The sequence below is a fragment of the Rhinichthys klamathensis genome, unplaced genomic scaffold (assembly GCF_029890125.1).
Source record: "Rhinichthys klamathensis goyatoka isolate OS25496 unplaced genomic scaffold, OSU_Roscu_1.1 h1tg000042l_1, whole genome shotgun sequence".
Lineage (NCBI taxonomy): Eukaryota > Metazoa > Chordata > Actinopteri > Cypriniformes > Leuciscidae > Rhinichthys > Rhinichthys klamathensis.
The window spans coordinates 4,670,770-4,691,300 of record NW_026606589.1 but is presented as its reverse complement, the minus strand read 5'-3'; the positions used below and the strand labels follow the sequence as shown (position 1 = coordinate 4,691,300).

The 20,531-nt window shown below is 38.5% G+C and overlaps 1 protein-coding gene across 1 annotated transcript in view; it reads right to left on the bottom strand.

Moving 5' to 3' along the window:
* Window positions 1-11,541, bottom strand: part of rph3ab (rabphilin 3A homolog (mouse), b) — a 29,975-nt gene extending 18,434 nt beyond the window's left edge. The window contains exons 1-8 of the mRNA XM_056247154.1: window positions 11,439-11,541; window positions 6,569-6,731; window positions 5,859-5,988; window positions 5,017-5,100; window positions 4,784-4,934; window positions 4,164-4,349; window positions 1,194-1,379; window positions 3-82 (exon numbers count right to left, since the gene is read on the bottom strand). Coding sequence (XP_056103129.1) covers window positions 3-82; window positions 1,194-1,379; window positions 4,164-4,349; window positions 4,784-4,934; window positions 5,017-5,100; window positions 5,859-5,988; window positions 6,569-6,714 — 963 coding nt within the window. The 5' untranslated portion in view covers window positions 6,715-6,731; window positions 11,439-11,541. The remainder of the gene's footprint in view (window positions 1-2; window positions 83-1,193; window positions 1,380-4,163; window positions 4,350-4,783; window positions 4,935-5,016; window positions 5,101-5,858; window positions 5,989-6,568; window positions 6,732-11,438) is intronic.
* Between the last annotated feature and the right edge of the window lie 8,990 nt (window positions 11,542-20,531).

Here is a 20,531-nt window from a genome sequence, read left to right as displayed (position 1 = left end):
ACCTTTGCTTTAATAATGTTGCAATGGAGGCTGCTGTTCCCTTGGTCATATAGTAAAGTGAACTCCAGTGCTCCCAGAGTTGCTGAAACAAACAAAATATATTGCATTAGGCCCAAGCATTTCATTAGGTTTGAATGCATGAGGAAAAGCTCACAGGTCTACATTTTAGTGTATGTGTTGCCTTTTTCTTGTTGCATTTCATTTGAAACATGCACACACACACACACATACATGCATTTGTTTCACCATATTAGTAAGGACATTGCATAGACCTCCATTGATTTGATATCAGGTTAATGATATGAGGTTATCTCCAAATCCAACCCCTACTCCTAAACATATACCCATCACAGAAACACGTGCAAAACACTAGATTTAAATAAAACATGTTTTGGCTGATTTATGAGCATTTTTAACTAGTGAGGAATCGGATCAGTAACATGTCCTCACTAGTCGGTTGTGTGAGGACATTTGGCCTTTCACAAGTATAGCCAAACCTGTACACACACACACACGTCTGGTTTGCTATCTTTGTGGGGACCCTCCATAGACGTAATGGTTTTTATACTGTACAAACTGTATATTCTCTCCCCTTACACTAACCCTACCCCTAAACCTACCCATCACACAAAACCTTCTGCACTTTTACATTTTCAAAAAGTCTCATTCTGTATGATTCATAAGCTTGTTTCCTTATGGGGACCTCATATTAGGTACCCATGGTGACACGAGTCCCTGTGAGTCTGTGTGTATTCAGGTTGAACACACACACACACGCACATAATTAAATATTTAAAGTTTAATGCAACAGCGACATCTAATGGTGTAAAAATCATTTCAAGCACATAAAAGTGCTGCAACATTTTCTCAATTGACTTCCACTGAATTTCATGCCAACAACACAACTTAAAATTAAAGTTAGACACAGATCGACACATTCTGCATTAGTTATAAACTCTGCTTAATTATTTTTGGTGCTACACACACTTAGTGATTAATGTGAGGATATAATAAATCCAACAGGTGATTCTTATTAACTTCCTATGACAAAATCCCACAAATGCCTCTTTCCACCAAAAATGAGAAAATAGACAGCAACAGTCTCACAATGATTTGATGTGTCATCATTTTTAAAATATGTTTCTTCCAGACAGAGACAAGGAAGAACAAGAAGTCGGTGAAAATCTGCTTACTTGCTTCATCTGAGTCATAGCTGTTGGCCTCTTCCTCGTCGTCCATTGATGGAGCCGCCTGATGCTGGCCGGGTCGAGGGGTGACAGCAGACTTTTGCTCCTCCCTCTCTGCAGGATGAGCTCTTTCCTGAACATTAGATGCATTGCTAATGGTTTGGTAGGCTCCTCTCTCTGCCTCCTGAGCAACTGGTAGGGATACAATTCTCTTTAGATTCTTTCAAGCATATTAATACTCCTTGAGTAGGTGTTTAAAGACTATTTGTTGTTTAACATGTTGCTGCCCTTGTGAAAAAGAAGTGTGTTTAACTGTATTGAATGTGCATTGTATTGAACTTCAAATCCCAAAAGTATATTTTTTTGTAATGAAAATGTAATGAAATAAAAGGCCATTTAATTAACTTAAAGAGAGAACACTTTCATGACTGTATCTTAACACACTTAAGTATGTCCTTGATTATGATTGTTTGAGCTGCACTCGAAGGCGTTGTAAATGTCTCTACAAGCATACACATGTGACCGACCGCATTACATCAGTATTACTGCGCCACTGCATCTGTCTGTTGCAGCGTCTGTGTGTTGCTTGGCAACCATTCCACATCAGAAGAACTACATTGCTTGGCGGAAGAAGAATATTTTTTATCAATAGCATTACATTTTTGTGTATGTGTTTATTTTATGAAACCTTTCCAGGTATGTGGAATAACCATTTTATAACAGCAATAAGCAGAGTGAAGCCATGATTTACAGTGAATTTAGAACAGCTAAGGGGGTTTAAAGCAGCACTAAGTAGGAATTCCGTTTTTGTCAAACAGCGACCCCTAGAGTCGCTGTGGAGCACTTGTACTGTCGTGAATAGCACTCACGCAGAGATGGCTCGCACTCACGGGCGGATCCCCTCCCCCTGTACACCGGTACGTGTTCAGTAGGATGGACGCTGTAACGAGTGGAAATAAGCTATGGCCCCTTTAAGAGCTGTGCGCGCCCTGTTTAACTGTCGGCAGTCTGTATTGTATGTGCGCCTCGAACACCACATGTCAGGGCTCTCAAGTTTTGAAGACAGGTAAGAGTGACACCCAGCCGACGGGGAGGGGGGGGAGACGACGGACGGACGGACGCACACCCAGCCGAGGGGGGTGGGGGATGGGGGGGGGGATTGGATACATTTTTGTCATTGGTTGTTGCGTTAAATCTTACCCAGATACAATAGTGCTATTTTCTGATTGGATATTGTGTAGCTCGACTAACAACACTAGAGGAAACGCGCTTGTCTTGATTAATTTCGGTTCCACAGTGAGAGCGGCGCGGCCAGAGTTTTGGGCGCTGCGGCATATTAAATATATTACAAATAGTTTTTCAGCGTGAGAAATACAATGTGTGGCGGGAGAGCGTGACAAAAGACCGAAATGAGTGACTGTCACGCTCAATGCGTGACACTTGAGAGCCCTGACATGTATACGGCGCCGGGTATTTCTGTTTGATGCTCATTTTATCAGAATTTTACCAGATCTGTTTTTTGCCGTAAAGCAATTTGTTACCTCGCGAGACCTGATATCACACGATACTTCCTAACACTGAGGCCGGCAACCCGCCGGCCCAAAGTTGCAAGGGTGGTTTTGCGGCTCACAGGCACCAGGGGGGTGCGAGACGACCACCATTCAACACGAAATCAGTAATATAAACATTACAATGACTCCAAAGCTGTTCGGTTAAGCTAAAAAAGTTACTTATTTCACCTTTAAGTCAATGTTTGAAGAGTTCAGATGCAAAAGCCTCTAAACGCCACCTCCGTCAAAAATGAGATAATGACATTGAGTGAAAGCTATCTGAACACAGTACACGTTCAACAAATATATTTGCTTCAAATCCTCGAAATCTCAGCCTCAGCCCATTCAGAAATATCAGTTTGTCGGCAAAAGCCTCTAGACGCCACTTCCCTTTGGCAGCAAAAGCCACTACATCCCGAGAACCAATCAGAAGGCGCGAGCCGCGCGAATCAGTACAGGCTGTTTCAATAGAGCGGTGCGCTGAGGAGACGGATTTTTTGAGACGGCTGAGGAGATTGTTTTGTTTTTGGATTCAGATTTTTTACATTTTTAAGATGGAGTACGATGAAATGGAGGAGCCTGTCCTACTGACATCAAAAGGCAGAAGAGAACGTCGTTTATCTACCTCAAAACTCTTCCCGTTAATTTACAAGGCAAAAGAAAATCGGTAACTTTACAGTGAAAATAGCTTGGTCGCAAGTGTAGCATGCACTCATAACAGTTCTTGGTGCAGTGCTGTAACTTTGAAGGAATTTGATTTATTATACTTGAGATATACATTATAATATTACTTTACATTATTTAAGTCTTATAAGCTTCTTATACAAAATGCACAGATATTGATGTTTAAGAATGTTGCTCTGTTCTACTTGATTATACAAACTAAAACTATTAAACTATTTTAATCGCCAATTCTTTTTGCCAATGTGGTACTGTGTGAATCGGGGGGGCTTTTGTCTTTATTCAGACAGGGCAGAAAGGTGACTGCAGAGAAATGGGGTGGGATTTGCAAATAATCGCAGATCTCATTCAGCCCCCCTGTAAAGAGGTGTGTCTACTGTTTAGTTTTGAAATGAATGTGCTCTAATCTTTTTCAGTGTTTCTAGTTACATTTTTATTGATTTTTCAGCTATTTACTATGTCTTGTCCCAAAGAGGTGGATTTAGAGGTTTTTGCGAAAAAAGCACAAGTGGATTTAGCTGTTTTTGACGCAAAAGAAAATCGAATTTGTTAAAAATCACTGAATTGACTCAAGTGACATTTTTGAAAAAAAGTTATTTTATTCAATGACTAATAACCTTAACAGTACCTTTAAAATGAAACTACTGGACGTGAACATAGGAGCCTGATAAAAAATGCTCATTTAAAGAAAATAAGTCTGACGGATTTAGAGGGTTTTGCATCTGAACTCTTCGTTTGTTCTTACCTGGCTGGAATGTGCTGGATGAGTTTGGTCTGGCAGCATGGACATTCGCAGTCTTTTTCATCATCACTGGAGTATTCTGGGGGCTTGCAGCCTCTCCATCTGCTTCTGAGTAACTCTGACTTTTAAGATAAGCAGGTTTTGGAGCCACGGGTGGTTTTTGGGTGATTGATGGATCCGTTGTTGGTTCTGGAGCATAATACATCAAATACACACATTCAGCAGTATACTTGAGAAGCATTGATGCAGATAAGGCTTATTTCACACAGTAACATTTCAAAGTCAAGTCACATTTCAGGGCTCTAGTACATTGCGACTATTTCAGTCGCATTTGAGACTGAAAATTACTGTGTGCGACTGTAAAAAAATGTTTAGGTGCACCGATGCAAGTGACCTGATTGAACCTCATGAATAATACAACTGGCTGGTTTTCATGACTTCAGTCAACAGAGCAAGCGTGGAAAAAGTTCAGAGATTGTTTTTGTGTAATTATGTTTGTGAAAACGTCTGGTAGATTTTAGTGTCATATTTAAAAGTATTTATTCATATTTCATATTATGAATAGAAAGAGTTTAGCAAAGAAGGATTTTGTTGATACAGATATGTCAGTTTGTCCACCTCACCTGTGACCGGTGCTTGAGATTTCTTAGTAACTGGAGGTGTTGCAGGGGTCTGCCGAGGACTGGGATCTTTAGGTTTGGAAACGGGCATAGGTGAGGGTAAGAACTGCTTAGGGAGACCTTTGAAGAACCAGGCTCCAGATCGTTTCCATACCTTTAATGAAAAAACATGCAAGCAACATTTACAGACAGTTGTACTTTAGATTACTTCCTTATGATATTGTTATTTCCCTCACCTCTCTTTGTTCACCGCAGATCTTGCAGAGCCATACAGACCGTGGCCGAGTGTTAGTCTGCACTCCACACTTGGTGCACATGTTCTGATGGGAATAACAGGACATAGTTTTAGAAAAACAGACTAGAAGAAACATGCAGTTTATTAAAACAGTTCAAAACTGTATAACAAACAGAATAGAACTAGAAGAATAAAACTTCTGCAGAACTAACTATTCAAAATTTGATTTAATGTTTTAGAATCCTCCTGTATGTAGACAAATTGCATTAAAGTTGGCATGAAAAAGACATTTCGAAAGACTAATTCTTCCCTTTTGTTACAAAGTCCGAGTGAAACGGCTTCTCGAATAAGAAAGAATGAACGGCAGGACTTGATTTTGTACATCAAAAATGGGAATTGACTGGATAGTTGAATGGTTGTGGTTTGCTATTGGTCGATCTCATGTGAGTGACAGGTTGTCCCGCCCTCGAGTTAGTAAACACGTCATTAGAAAAGATAAGATAAGATAAGAGAAGAGAAGAGAAGAGAAGAGAAGAGAAGAGAAGAGAAGAGAAGAGAAGAGAAGAGAAGAGAAGAGAAGAGAAGAGAAGAGAAGAGAAGAGAAGAGAAATTGCAAATGGGAGGGGAAGTTATTTTAATTAAAGAGGGATGGATAATTTAAAATAAATATTGCAATATTCTATTTTAAAAATGTCAAATTTGAATTAATGGTGACTTTAAGAAAAATGTGTTGCTGTACTTGCTGTTAGTTATTTAGGATTTTGCATGTACACAAACAGTATATTCAAATGGTTTGAATATGAGGTTTCATTTAAATGATTATTATTTTGATTAGTTTCTCACCTTTTTACAGTCCTCACAGACCACTGATCTATCACCTCCTGAACCCAGCTGCTCGCCACATAAAAGACAGCGTGACACTCCATCCCCACAAACTGCTTTTTTCATGGTGTCCAGACGATTCACCAGACGTCTATCATAGATAACAGTATTCACATGTCAACTGCATACATACTGTATGTATTGGTCAGTTAACATATACAGTGCCCTCCATTTATGTTGTAAATACAAGAAAAATAGGCTGCATGTTTTGCTGTATCTATCATTGAGTATGTACAATAATCAAACCTTTATTTAAAGCAATATACAGTATATGTATGCCACAATTATTGGTACCACCTCCCTTTGTCTTCTCTATACTTAATAAGTAATACTTCATATACTGTAGTAATTCCTATAGAAAACATTGGAAGTCCTCCATATTTAATCTCTTTAAGTGTATTAAAGTTTAGATGTTTTGTGAATGAAAGACCAACAGAATCAACTGCCTGTTTTGATCATATCAAAGGTGCCAATATTAGTGGAAGGTGCAGCATGTAATCTCACGTCATATATAAATCTATCACACTTTAGATTTCTCTCAGGCTGTCCACACATGATAAACACTAAACTGTTCTTATTGAAAATATTCAACCGAAGGCCTTGTTGAACATTAATGTATAATTCACTATTCACAGCACTGTTTTGCTGTTCATCAATGAACTCTTTCTTACCCAATCCTCTCTTGCTCCATTGCTTCCATCTTTTCTGCCCGGACAATTACACTGTTGATGATCTCCTTCTCTTCATCAGTCAGCTCAGCGCCAAGAGGCCCAGACTTCACGTGGACACCTTTTGTGCCCATCACAGCATCTGTCATTGTGAAATCACTGGAAACTGTGACACAAAATTAAATAACAGGGATGAAAATAATTAAATAATCCAAAAGTACTGTACAAAAATAAATTGCCAACTCAGCAGTTTTAATTGGGAATTGTTTGCAATTTAAATGAGTGCAAAAAATCCATCTTGTCTTCACTTTACCCAAGCACACAGTGATAAACCTATAATAATGATTTATATTTTAAAGCTGTTGGGATGTTTTGTTTTTTTGCATAAAGTACATACGTCATTCACCATGCCGGTCACATTTATTTTCATAGTAACATCGCGAGAATCACTTATTCAGTTTAGGGCTCTCAAAAATGACACATTATAGGCTACTCATTCAATATATAATAAATATTTAAATAAGGCACATGTGTGTGTGTGTGTGTGTGTGTGTGTGTGTGTGTGTGTGTGTGTGTGTGTGTGTGTGTGTGTGTGTGTGTGTGTGTGTGTGTGTGTGTGTGTGTGTGTGTGTGTGTGTGTGTGTGTGTGTGTGTGTGTGTGTGTGTGTGTGTGTGTGTGTGTGTGTGTGTGTGTGTGTGTGTGTGTGTGTTAAAGCATGGTCATTTATTTGCATTAATGTAACCAGGAAGGTCCTGTTGAGATACTGTATCTTTTCAACCAGGGAGTCGAAAATGGCAAGCAAAAAACTACAAAGAAGTACATAAAACCACCGAATAAACAAACACACCAAAATCAGTAACACTTTAGAATACTGTGTATTATACTTACTGCATAACTAATAGGGAATTATTGAAGAACTAATAGGTCATTCTTCATTATACTTCTTCACTACTGTTAACTACTAAGTAAGATGTGTTTACTAAACTAAGATGTGTATGTAATAGAATTTTATGATTGTGTTAAGTTACAGTTAGTTAATCAATAACTAATGAATTCTGTCATACCTCCTGAAGAACTACTATTAATTATCTACTAATTAAGGTTCCAGAAAAATGACTAAGAAGTAACTGAACAGTCATACAAAACTACATTGAGTTGTGACCTTTCTTATTCACTAATGTTATTAATAGAAGTAGCAATTTTAACAAATACATATATGTTAAAGTTAAATGTTTGCCTGTGTGGTTTTGTGAGTGTGTTCCGTAAGAAATCAACTTCAGAATGGAACCATACACAAGTGCTTTCCCATAACTAACCTCAGATTAGTTTTTATATTTTATATACAGTAATGTGTGTGTCTGTTTTCCTCAGCATAGAATGTCATCGAGTAAATTCATGTATTTGAGGCAACGACTGAGGGAAACTTATTAGTAATTAATAAATAATTATTAGATAATTCTTCAGGAATTATTGAGAACCTGAAACAGTATTCTAAAGTGAAAATATAGGGAACCCATTAATAATTAATAAAGAATTACCACATACTTCTGACTCAAATCAAACTTACTGTAAAAAAAACACTATGAATGTAATGTACATTATGATAAGTTTTGCTAATGAAATAAAAAGTTATTTGCAGATCAATATATCATATAGGTAAATGTCTGCACTTATATTTCCTTTTAGGGCTGAAGAATGACTAAAAAAAATCAGTGCTTTTTACTTTTCAAGTAGCCTACTTTAAAAATTAATTACCTTTGTACTTTTACTAAGGTCATTTTGAAAATGAATAGGCCTAATTATAATTTTACTGGAGTATAATATTTTATTGTGGTATCTGTACTTTTACTCAAGTACTTGATTTGTGTACTTCAATCACCACTACACTGCTAAAATAAAACGGATTATTGTAGTAACTATGACTGTTCATTACTAGTTACCTTATTGTTATTTTTCTTGAACCATAATTAATAGTAGTTCTTCAGGAGGTATGACAGAATTAATTAGTTGTTGATTAACTAACTGATACTTAACACAATCATAAAATTCTATTACATACTGATTAGTTAACACATCTTCCTTAGTAGTTAACAGTAGTGACTTAAGTGTTAATAAAGAATTACCTATTAGTTCTTCAGTTATTCCTTATTAGTTATGCAGTAAGTAAGAAACAGTATTATAAAGTGTTACACCAAAATCGAATTACCAATGCAAAACACACAGCTAGTTAAAACATTGAAAATGTTCTTTAAAAACAGATTTTAAAATATTTTATTTACAGAAGAATTATATTTACTTTTTAATTATGTAATCTTAACTCAAACTCCTCTAATATGCAGACTCAAATTTCATCTGTGTGATGACACTGCAGGGTTTTTGAATGAACACATTTTGTCAAGAGAAGAGAATTTCAGCAGATATCGCCTGCGCAGTGAGTAGGGAGCAGTGAACACTGCGCAGGGACCCTGTGAATCGGAATGCAGCTCAGGTCTTGAAGTTTCTGCTGATAAGTTGAATCAGATGTGCTAGATGTGGGAGAATTACGAAATGTGAAGAGGTGCGGAGCCTCATTGACAATTTTAAGAAGCACTAGAGGCTTGAAACTTGGTGGGATGATGGTGCTACTGGATATTCAGGTACAAAGACTCATCCCACACGACCAATAGAGGGCACTACAACAAAGGCGAATAGGCGTTTTGGGCTGCAACTCAAATGTGTACCAAAATAATTAACAAATTTATGAGGATAGATAGCTTTTGGTCATGGCTAGCCAAATTGTTTGTTGTAGGTGTGGCCACTTTTATTTAAATGGCAATACATAAAGGTTTATATATAGTTATGTTGGTATAGGTGACATGAAATTCCAAACACCATTTCGCTAATTTTATATTATATTAATCACTGTGCTTTTAACAATCAATGTGTCCCTTTTCAAATGTTAAAAGCTGAAAGGTGGCCAGTAAAACATTAAAATAATAGATGATAGTAGGTAAGATTTAAAAAAAAAAAATTAAGATTAAAAATTAGTTTTGTAATGGATGCTAAAAATGCCATATAGTGTTTACATGTAGCCTACCTAATAAGCCCAGTCCAGACTTGTCATATTTTAAATGTAATATATATATATATATATATATATACATACTGTATATATATATATATATTGACAAAACATAAGGAGTTCAAAGAAAGTGTTATAAGGAGAAATTTATCTTTGATTCATTACCCAGTTTATCAGAGAGCTATTCAGATATGAAAAAGAAAAAATGGAAAACGTGCAGCTTAATAAGGTAATCTGCACTAATGAAGATTAGTGAAGATTAGTAAATCTTAGATCTCATTAAAACTCTACAAACACAGTTTTTGTTCTTAAAAAAATTATTATTTTCAAACTGAGAACAGTTATAATAGTAACATATTTCACCTCTCACAAAAAATGTGAACCTCTTCACATTAGCATGCTCTCCCTATATTTGGAAAATTTCAAGAGCATAGTCCACTCATGCAAATATATTGTATATTGTTGGTTTAATATCTAATTTATCTAATTTTGTTTTATTATTATTATTATTATATAGACTTATATGGACAGAACCATTATGCATTCCAGCTAAAAGCAAAAAATGCTGCAACTTTACTCGGTCTACCCTGTACGCAATGAATCAATCTAAAAAGCCAACAGTGTAACAACTTTACTCGGTCTGAACGCAATGAATCAATGAATCAATATGTCTACACATAGCCTACATTTTTAATACCCTTTCCTCGTGTCTTTCCACATCACTGCTCTATGCCACATTCATGCATCTTATAAATCATTTACCATGCTATTTCCTGATCATTTTCCTGGAAATGTACAACATAAAGTTTATTTTGAGAATAGGTAAGTACATTACTAAAGACAACTCACATAGCAGTCTCATCAACTGATCTCATCAAACTACAGCGGTATATTTTTGTACAGTCATTTGACTGCAAGAATCCACGCCTTCTGTGCACATTGAGTTTTACTGTAAGGAAAATAGCCTACTTCAATTTTCATTCTCAAACATAAAATAGAAGCAGGTTGATTTAGAGAAAATCATTTTAAAACTCCACCCGCAAACAAGCAGAATGACAAAATATATGCGATGAGTCTAACTAGGTCATATCAGCGAAAATCATACAGAAAACACTTATTTGGAGACGCCTGAAAGCAAGTGCCTGGTCATATACTCCCATTGAGGGGGGAGGAGGGGGGAACGATGGTAGGCTATAGTAGTATTAATTTAATTCTTTAAAATGCACGAAGGAAGATTGACTGCTGCCTTGCTGCGCAATAGGAGTCGAGGCGCTCGCTGATCATGTCTTTATTACCATTAAAGCTGCTTCGAGTGAAAGCACCTGCATCTCACAACGTTAAACACAAGCAAACCCGCATCGAGATGACACACCTTACGCTTATCTTATAGAAGACAAAAGCATGTAGGTTCTTACAGTCATACAGGACACGCATCCATCGATAGAAAGCTCATTTCTTACATAAATTCTAATTTTTACAGCAAACCATTGTTCAGCCATCATGTCGATATCATTTTATATAGCCCATGGTTACGGATAACTGTGGGCAGAATACATTCGTACAGACTTAGCTCAATTGCCATCTCATCCATGTTAAATCAAAAGCTTTTTTTTTTTTTTTATCATGCAGGATTTTTCTGTAGGCTATTAAATAAATCGCGAAAAAGTCATCAGGATTTAGGTGAGACCCAAATGCACAGAATGTGCATGTTTGTCGATTAGAAAATGCTGTCTTCGTTTCATGTGTTGAATTAATAGACATGTCTGAAATAGAGCTAAGTGAGAAAAATATAATTTCGAAAATGTTCTTACCTGATGATAACCGCCCACTCTTGAAGGAAGGCGACTGCAAACAATGCGGACTAGTGCGGTCAGTAGTGAGAGGAATCAGCGGCTGCGCATAGAGAAGAGCGGGTCTAAACCAGAGGCATCAAAACGCTTGTGCACATCAAAATCCACATACTCTTTTCCTGATTTTCCTTTCGGCAGACGCTTCTAAGCTTTGCATGTAGCTCTCTTTACTTATTTTAACGCCCGCCGTGATACCTTGCGGTGGAAACCCCACTGACAAATTTGTTGAGAAGAGAAAGATCTATCCCAGCTAACAAAAATAGAATATGCCATATAAAACGTTTGGCTAACGTTCCCATTAAGTTATGAGAACATTATTTCTGAATGTTCTCTGGAAAGTTTTAAAACGTTAAAGGAGAGTTCACCTAAAAATGAAAATTCTGTCACAATTTACCTACCAAGTTGTTCCAAACCATGTATGAATTTATTTCTTTGGCTGAACATTAAGATATTTTGAAGAATGTTTAGGAACTAAACCATTGTGAGGCACCATTGACTTCCATAGTAGGCCTATGGAAAAAATAAATAAACTAGGCTAGGCCTACTATGTCAGTTTTAATTGATTCACTTCCGTCGCAACGATCATAGTTATTAAAGGTGGGGTATGTGATTCTCTTTTTTGTACATTTTTTCAAAATAACTTGAAATCCTATTCCTAACCCACTTACAGCCACTGAGTTAGAAGCACTGAAATGAAAATTAAGCAATTTAATCATCTGTGGAACGGGCAGGACTCGAAAAACTCCAGCCAATCATTTCCAAGACCACCAGAATCATTGGACAGTAAGTCCGTCAATCAAACGGTTGTACCACACCCCCCTCCCCCCAGCGCGCGTGACCCCCGTCGTGCGCATACTCAAAGTTTGTGACGCATGCGCATCTCGTCAGTAAAGCCGATTCCATGATTAGTAGTAAATCGTCATTACAATCTCTCCCGCATCTGAGTTTTCGCTCGTGCATGATTGCGCGTCCATGTTCTTCGAATGGGTGGAGTCAGAGCCGGCGTTGGAGGAAAGAAGGTAGGACCATTTGAATTGTATATTTTCAAAATCTGCCGGTCGTTTTCCAAATCACATACCCCACCTTTAACTTAGGGGCCACACGACACCGTTTTAACAGAAAACTCTTAAGTTCACTCGAGCAAACTTTAAAGCTGCAGTCCGCAGTTTTTCCTCTTTGTCGCCATCTCTGTTCGAAATCTGCAATTGCAGTCATTCAAGGAATTATCAACTTTACGTGAGTTGTCGTTCGACACCGCACAGCGCGGATGAACACAATGTTTGAGGAGAGTGTGTGGCTGTCAATCACCGCGCGGTGTGGATACTGTCATTCAGAATCACAGATTATTCTTTTTGGAAGTATGACCAACATAATAATTTTCACCGGAAAATGTCATCTGAACAAGTAAGTAACATCCCCTTTTGTTCTGGTTCTGACATTGCAGTAAATCGCGCTGATTAAATCTAAAAATCGCTTATCATCATGCAAAACCGTGCAAATTATACTTTGTTCTCAACTTGTTAATGTTAACAACGTCAGCATTGCGTGACAACATCCTTCCGATATGTATCCTTGTTTTCGCATGGGTCCGGTTGCAGTCTCTTTTTTTCTGTAAGTTAGCCACTCCGAAGTCCGAACGAAGTCTTTTGCATTTTACAACGGGTGAATCTGTTGTCACTGGTGATTGTCGTTTGAACCTTTCTGGATCCGCCATCAAATTGATAAGTTTAATTATATCAAGTGCTGTGAGAAAAGGCTATAAATCTCCACCTCCAACATCCTCACACGCAATATAGCCTACTAGCCGAGACTCCTTCTTTATGTGTACAGATGTGACGTAATGATGCAAAGACATGCTCGAATTTCCAGCAGAAATCCACCAGTACCACTGGAATTAAAAACATTATTACAAGCTTACCGTTTTGAATCGAGCTAAGGCAAGCAGATAGTTTTGAACACTGGCTGGATATGTACTTGCTCAAAAATTTATTTTGGATAATTTTTAACCCAAAAAAGATACGAACTGCAGCTTTAATGTCTACAATAAAATAATGCACAAAAATTCTGTATGTCTGCTGACTTGACAGCTAAAGAGAGCAGAATTACTGTAGTCACTTCTTGCAGCATCTTGCACAATGATGGGGAGAATCTTCAGCCAGATCTTTTGATTATAGCTTGAAGGCCTGTGGGAAAAGCTGTTCTTGAGTATTTTATCCTTGCACGGATGCTTCTGAGAGCTCTGTGCAAAACAAGGAATGGATGTTGTCCTTTACAATGCTTTTTTTTCATTGTGATGGGGAAACATTGTGACATGGAACAGAAGTCTATGCGGACCAAACTGTGAATCTTTGTCCATTGCTTTCACACAAAATGCATTAAATGACCACATTTTCCAAAATCCATGAACACTTTTGTCATTCATACTTCACCATCTGCACAACACTATTGCAGCACATTTTTCAAATGCTAACACACTGCTTTCAAAAGCACATTCAAATCAGAATGATGATAAACTGTGCATTTTTGCAGTAATTATATTGAAATGTACAATCTTATCAGAATATTACAATAAAATTCAATACTAATTATCACAAACACAACTAATTGCAATTTCAGCTGAAATCCTTCCCATGTGTCCTATTTTTAGTCTCTATTTACAGTAGTTTTTTTTTTTAGTTATCTTTTGGAAATCAGGATGGCTTCAGAATGATTTTGTTTGAAACCCTGGATCAAGGAAGACACATTAGAGGGAAAAGAAGAGTGGCAGAGAGAGGGAGGACTAGATGGGTCACGGTACTTTATAGCCATCCATCTATCCCATCTATTCCATCCATCCATTTTCCAAAGCATTTGTCCTATATAGGGTCTATGGGAGGCTGGAGTCTTTCCCAGCGTCTCGGGTCGTAGACAGGAAAACACCCAAAACATATGTCCGGTCCATCACAGGGATGACAACACAGAAATAACATACAAACACTACACAGTAAGGCCTCCTATAGCTGGGACTCCAATATTGCATATGTGATTATACTATACATGTTTTTTTATGATTATTTTTTTTTTTGCTTCAGAATTTTGTTGTTGTTTCAACTTTTCATTTTTCGCTTGTAAATTAAAATTACTATATGTAAAGATGTAGAAAAAAAAAAAAAAAAATTGCTGCATTTTTCATTCATTCTTTATGCCGTAATACAGTCAGTAAAAATGAAAAGATCTTATTTTGTATCTTATAATGAATATTTATTTTAAAAAATCATTCAAACTTCAAAGATATAGGGGTGCGTTCCAGTCCACTTTTAGACACGCACTTTCCCTCGGGGAATCCCTGCCGCCATTTTGAAGTGCGTTCCACTTCGTGAAGTGGATGAGGGAAGTTTATTGGACAGACCCTCGCTCTCTCGATTTTGACCATAGATTTTGACAGAGGGAGCGAGTCTACTTTATATGTACACTTCAGGCAGCTCCATATACCACAATGCAACACGATTGTGACGTCAACACATATTGCGTTTACATAATTTACCCCACCACAAACAACTCTATGATATATATATATTAGTGCTGGGCAAGTTAACGCGTTATTATCGCGTTAACGCATTTATTAATTAATGGCGACAATTTTTTTATCGCACGTTAACGCAGTTTTTTTTTTTTTTTGAAAGTCCGTTGCACACTGGCTCTGAATAGGACATAGGCCTACAGTCAAACCATGGATCACAGGAGGGGTGGGATGTTGGTCAGCCAGCAAATAACCCACCCAAACCAGCAGTGGAGAGGCTTTGGCAGGTTCTCTCAGGTGAACAGAAAGGGAGACAGCGCTCCACGAGTGAATGACAGCTTGTCATTGACAGGCGCTCTATGGATAGTAACCATGGCAACGGCTTCTGTGCGCTACGCAGCTGTAGTCTTTTTAACTTAAATTAAAATTATACATAACTTACTTTACCTGATGTGCCTGCGTGTAGTTTAGCGGGGATGCTCTGCAATGTGAATTCCCTTCTGTTGATGTCCTGATAACTATTTAAATATTGGAAACTCACAAACAGCGAGCCGAGGATCAGTCTCTCTTCCAATGATTTGTAGCCTACTGCGCGTCGTGTACAAAAAGTTATAGACAATCAAAGTCCTTTTAGACAATTCAACTTCGGCAACGGGCGGGCGCGGGCGCGTGCGTGAGACGAGCGCGTGAGGATAGCATGACCATAGCATGCATAGCATGACCGCAACAGCATAGCATGACCGCAACAGTTTCACAGAACCCACCCGCTTGTCGCTGCACCTTGTGCTCGACCAATTCACCTCACTCTAAAAGGCTGATTTATACTTCTGTGTCGGACTTACGCTATACACTACGCGTTGGTTGGTTTTACTTCTGCGTCGTTGTCCGCGTTAACGCACAATTACACATGCAGAGGGAGCATGTGAAACCCGTGGAGCGGTTCTAGCAATCACAGCGCTTGCGGTACGCGTAGAATTGACGCGTTGTTACATTTTTGGAGAGGTGCACGTCAGGGTACGACGTAAGTTAGACGCAGAAGTATAAATTGGGCTTTACCTCTGTTTAATGCAATCTTAGTGTATGTGGGAAACCATGGCATGACCAAACCTAAGCTACTATCAGAGAAGTAACGTTGGTCGACTTATATCTCATGACCTCTGACTACATAGACTGTTTCTGCTGCTAAAAGACACCTGTTGATACCTGTTAAGGAAAAAACCAAGAAAACTGGACTCGTTTTAACAAGCTAGATAAAAGGTAATGCCCTGGCAGGGGCAAATAGCTTTGTTTTAAAGTTTTATTTGATTACATTAATGTTTAAGTTGAGATTTACAATAAATATTTTATTGCTGTGTAAAGGGAATACTGCTGGTATAAAGCACCTTATTTGTTTAAAGTTTTTGCAAACCACATGTTATTACACTTTTGTGTATATAGCAGTACATTTAAATCAAAAGTGAGTAATACACTACTTTAGAATTCATTATTAAAGTTTGCGCGTAACAATGCGATTAATCGCGATTAATCGCAAGAAAATCATGCGATTAATCACGATTAAAAAAATTAATCGTTGCCCAGCACTAATATATATATATATATAAAATTAAATGTAAACAACTCAAACACACCTATATACATATAGAATGCTGCATTAAACAATTTCGTAAGGGAAAAAAATAAGTAATAAATCAACCCCAAAGTGGATTCTAAGTGATCAAGGGCTTAGTATGTTCCAATTCAGCCCATTGCAAAGTTTCCGCCAGTAGTGGGCACTCATGCAACATAAGCAATGGCGTACATCCGAGTGAACGAGACAGAGGGAAGTTAGCGAGTGAAGGCCCCGTTCATCATTTATGTAATGCTCCCTGTTGTTAGTGTTTTTTTGGTCAGTGTGTAATGAATGACATGTATTTTTTCTGAATGAGAATTGTTGCCAGTGTAATGGTGGAACAAGCTTATTTTGAGACATATGAAGTGTTTTGTTGGTCTGAGTGAGTTTTGGGGGTGAGGTTAACTGTTTGGCCACTGGTACTGCAGTATGAAGAGTTTTGGAAATGTGGCATCAGTACTGAACAATGTGTGTTAGCAATTGAAAAACAAACTGTAAATGTAAGCCAAATGAGATTTAAAAGAGAAAAACTTTTGTGAACAAAGACAGAAAAGGTAGGCCTATGCAACTGCCATGAAGCACCCGTACACTGGTGTAACATTTATTAAATAATAAAGTATTCTCATAGACTTTAAACCCTTTGTAGTGTGCATAGAAAAAGTGCTGTAAATACAGTGCAGAGCTGCTTTATAGATTAAACGAACCAATTTAATAATTGATGATCTTTATGGAACTGAATCAACACTGTACTGACTTCAGCTGAACAATGACAGTACACTTTTTAGAGCTGCTGTACAGCCGAAATGAACTGGATCATTGTGTAGTTTATAAATCACAGTAAAGCTACTTTGAAACAATCTGTATTGTATAAAGCACTATATAAATAAAGGTGACTTGACATGGAATTGAAGATAAATGTAACCCTTGATATTCAGATGCATAATGCAATTGAAAGGATAGTTTCAGTACAGTATTTCTCCTAAAGCACAGAGAACCTCTGTGACCCCCTGACTTGCAACCACCACAGAAATGCCAGCTGCTCACACCGACATCAGCGTTGTGTCAGCCAAACTGGAAGTTAGTCCAAACACCTAGGGACCGCCTTAGTAGCTTCAGATGCAACGTTCATGACGGGCGGAAACACTGACATGGCGGCCATGTTGTGAACAGGCTCTAGTGTGAGGCGGCCATATTGTGAACAGGCTCTGATGTTGGGAGCACCATTAAAACTGGACATTCTGGAAAACATGGCGGGCTGTGCTCCGTGGCCTCCGTGGTAATGGTTGAATCCATGGCAGTAAAAGTCAATGAGTGCGAAGTCTGTGAGATACACAATGTCCAAAAAGTCTCTGGTATGGTCCTCAAGGGAACAGTTGCCCTGACAGACGGGCGGAAACACTGACATGGTGGCCATGTTGTGAACAGGCTCTAGTGTGAGGCGGCCATGTTGTGAACAGGCTCTGATGTTGGGAGCACCATTAAAACTGGACATTCTGGAAAACGTGGCGGGCTGTGCTCTGTGGCCTCCGTGGTAATGGTTGAATCCATGGCAGTAAAAGTCAATGATTGCGAAGTCTGTGAGATACACAATGTCCAAAAAGTCTCTGGTATGGTCCTCAAGGGAACAGTTGCCCTGACAGAGCTGGATTAAACAGACTGCTGGGTCCATTGTCGCGAGGTCTTCCATCACGAAACTGCTCTGAAACAGAGGGTTGAAGTTCCAAACGCAGCTTTATTGAGGGTAATCAGGCATAAGGTCAAAACAACAGGCAAACAGTCCAAACATACAGCAAGGTCCAAGACACAGGCAAACAGGGAAATTCGGGGAGACAAGCATAAGATCAAAACCGGGAGACAAGCATAAGATCAAAACCGGGAGACAAGCATAAGATCAAAACCGGGAGACAAGCATAAGATCAAAACCGGGAGACAAGCATAAGATCAAAACCGGGAGACAAGCATAAGATCAAAACCGGGAGACAAGCATAAGATCAAAACCAGGAGACAAGCAGAAGATCAAAACCAGGAGACAAGCAGAAGATCAAAACCAGGAGACAAGCAGAAGATCAAAACCAGGAGACAAGCAGAAGATCAAAACCAGGAGACAAGCAGAAGATCAAAACCAGGAGACAAGGAATCAGGATAACACCCAGAGAAGCATTGTGACACTATACAAGACTTCACAGAGAATGACTGAATAAACAGGGCTTAAATAGGCAGAGTTAACCAGGTAATGAGAGACAGCTGAAAGTAATGAACCATAATGAGTCTGGGCAGGGTCATGGGAAATGAAGTTCATGAAGGGAAAGCAAGGGAGTCGGGAGGAGTGCCCTCTAGTGGAGATCAAAGGCAGTCCAGCTGGTGGATGCAAAATCTACTATACAGGCGTAAATACATTTCCTTCAGCCTGAGGCTTATTTGTTTCATTTTTGGTGTCAAAAGACCTTTACATTTGACAAAAAAGAGAGAACTTTTTTGTTGTTGCTAAAAAACAATAACAAGCAAGCCCAGCACAGGTGAGAAAAAGTAACGCAAAAGTAAAGTAACACATTATTTTTCATAAAAAGTAACTAAGTAATGCAATTAGTTACTTTTTTTAGGGAGTAACGCAATATTGTAATGCATTACTTTTAAAAGTAACTTTCCCCAACACTACCTATAAAAGAATGACCACTTAGTATCCTGAGTTTACAAACAATAATCTCTGTCAGAGCCATAGCCTTGTGTGTGGACAAGCCCTACAAATGTTTTGAAAGAGAATACAGCAAAACAATATAGAGAATCTTGCATGTTTCTCACCACATTCTCAATTGTCTCTCGTAACTTTCTTATGTCTCATTTCTTTTATTTCTTTTAAGGAATTTTAGGAGAAACATCTGAGACACTGTTGATGATTAAACGAGAGCTTAGAATCACCACTAAGTCTCCTGAGCTTAGGAAAAGCAAACTCTAAGCAATACATTTTTCCTCTGGGAGGGTTTGTGGACTATCAGCCCGTTCTCATCCCAAGGCGTTATATACTGACGCTTTTGCCAAAGCGTCTATATCCAACGCACATGGCACCCTTTAGCGTCAATATGAGACGCAGATATATGGCGCCTCCTAGTGGTCTAACCCTAACACTACCCCAGACCTAAACCTACCCATAACCGAAGCGTGTTATATTGACGCTAAAGGGTGCCATGTGCGTCGGATGTAGACGCTTTGGCAAAAGCGTCAGTATATGACGCTTTGGGATGAGAATGCGTTGGGACTATACATGCATTTTGGTTCAGAGTTTGCTACTACCAATGTGATTTTAACTCTTTCCCCGTCCGTGTTTTTGAGAGAAGTTGCCAGTCAGTGCCAGCATTTTTGATCATTTTCATGAAAGTTCCTTGGCCCCCAGAATATTTTGTTCTGAATATGCAATATATCGAAAGAAAGAACAGAACCTCTGCTTTTAAACAAAACTCATCTTATTCTAGCTTCATGCATTCCTTTTTTATCAACACTTGAATGTGGGTAAGTTTCATTATAAACAACAACATTTTGAGCAAAAAGCTGAGAAAATCAATGTTTTTCTCAAAGACTATGCCTGGATGGGATTCAGAAAGATGAGCAAAACATCAATTGAATAGTTAAGAGTCCATCAACACCTCTAAGCAGGGGCGTCGGACTGGGGGTAAAACCAGTACTGATTACCAGGGCCCCAAGGGGAGAGAGGGCCCTTGAAAAGTCTGGAATATATTTTATTTGGAACATGGGGGCCATCAGGACTGCCTATGCATAGGGCCCGGGATCTTGTGCTACGCCCCTGCCTCTAAGGCTTGCACAGTCCTATAGCTCGTCCTGGACCGACATTTTATTCTGTAACATTAGGCAGTTTTGATTTATATGCCGTTTAATGTTGATGACCGTGTTATTTTACATATGCATGCTTACACATGCCATGGCTTGTTTCTGC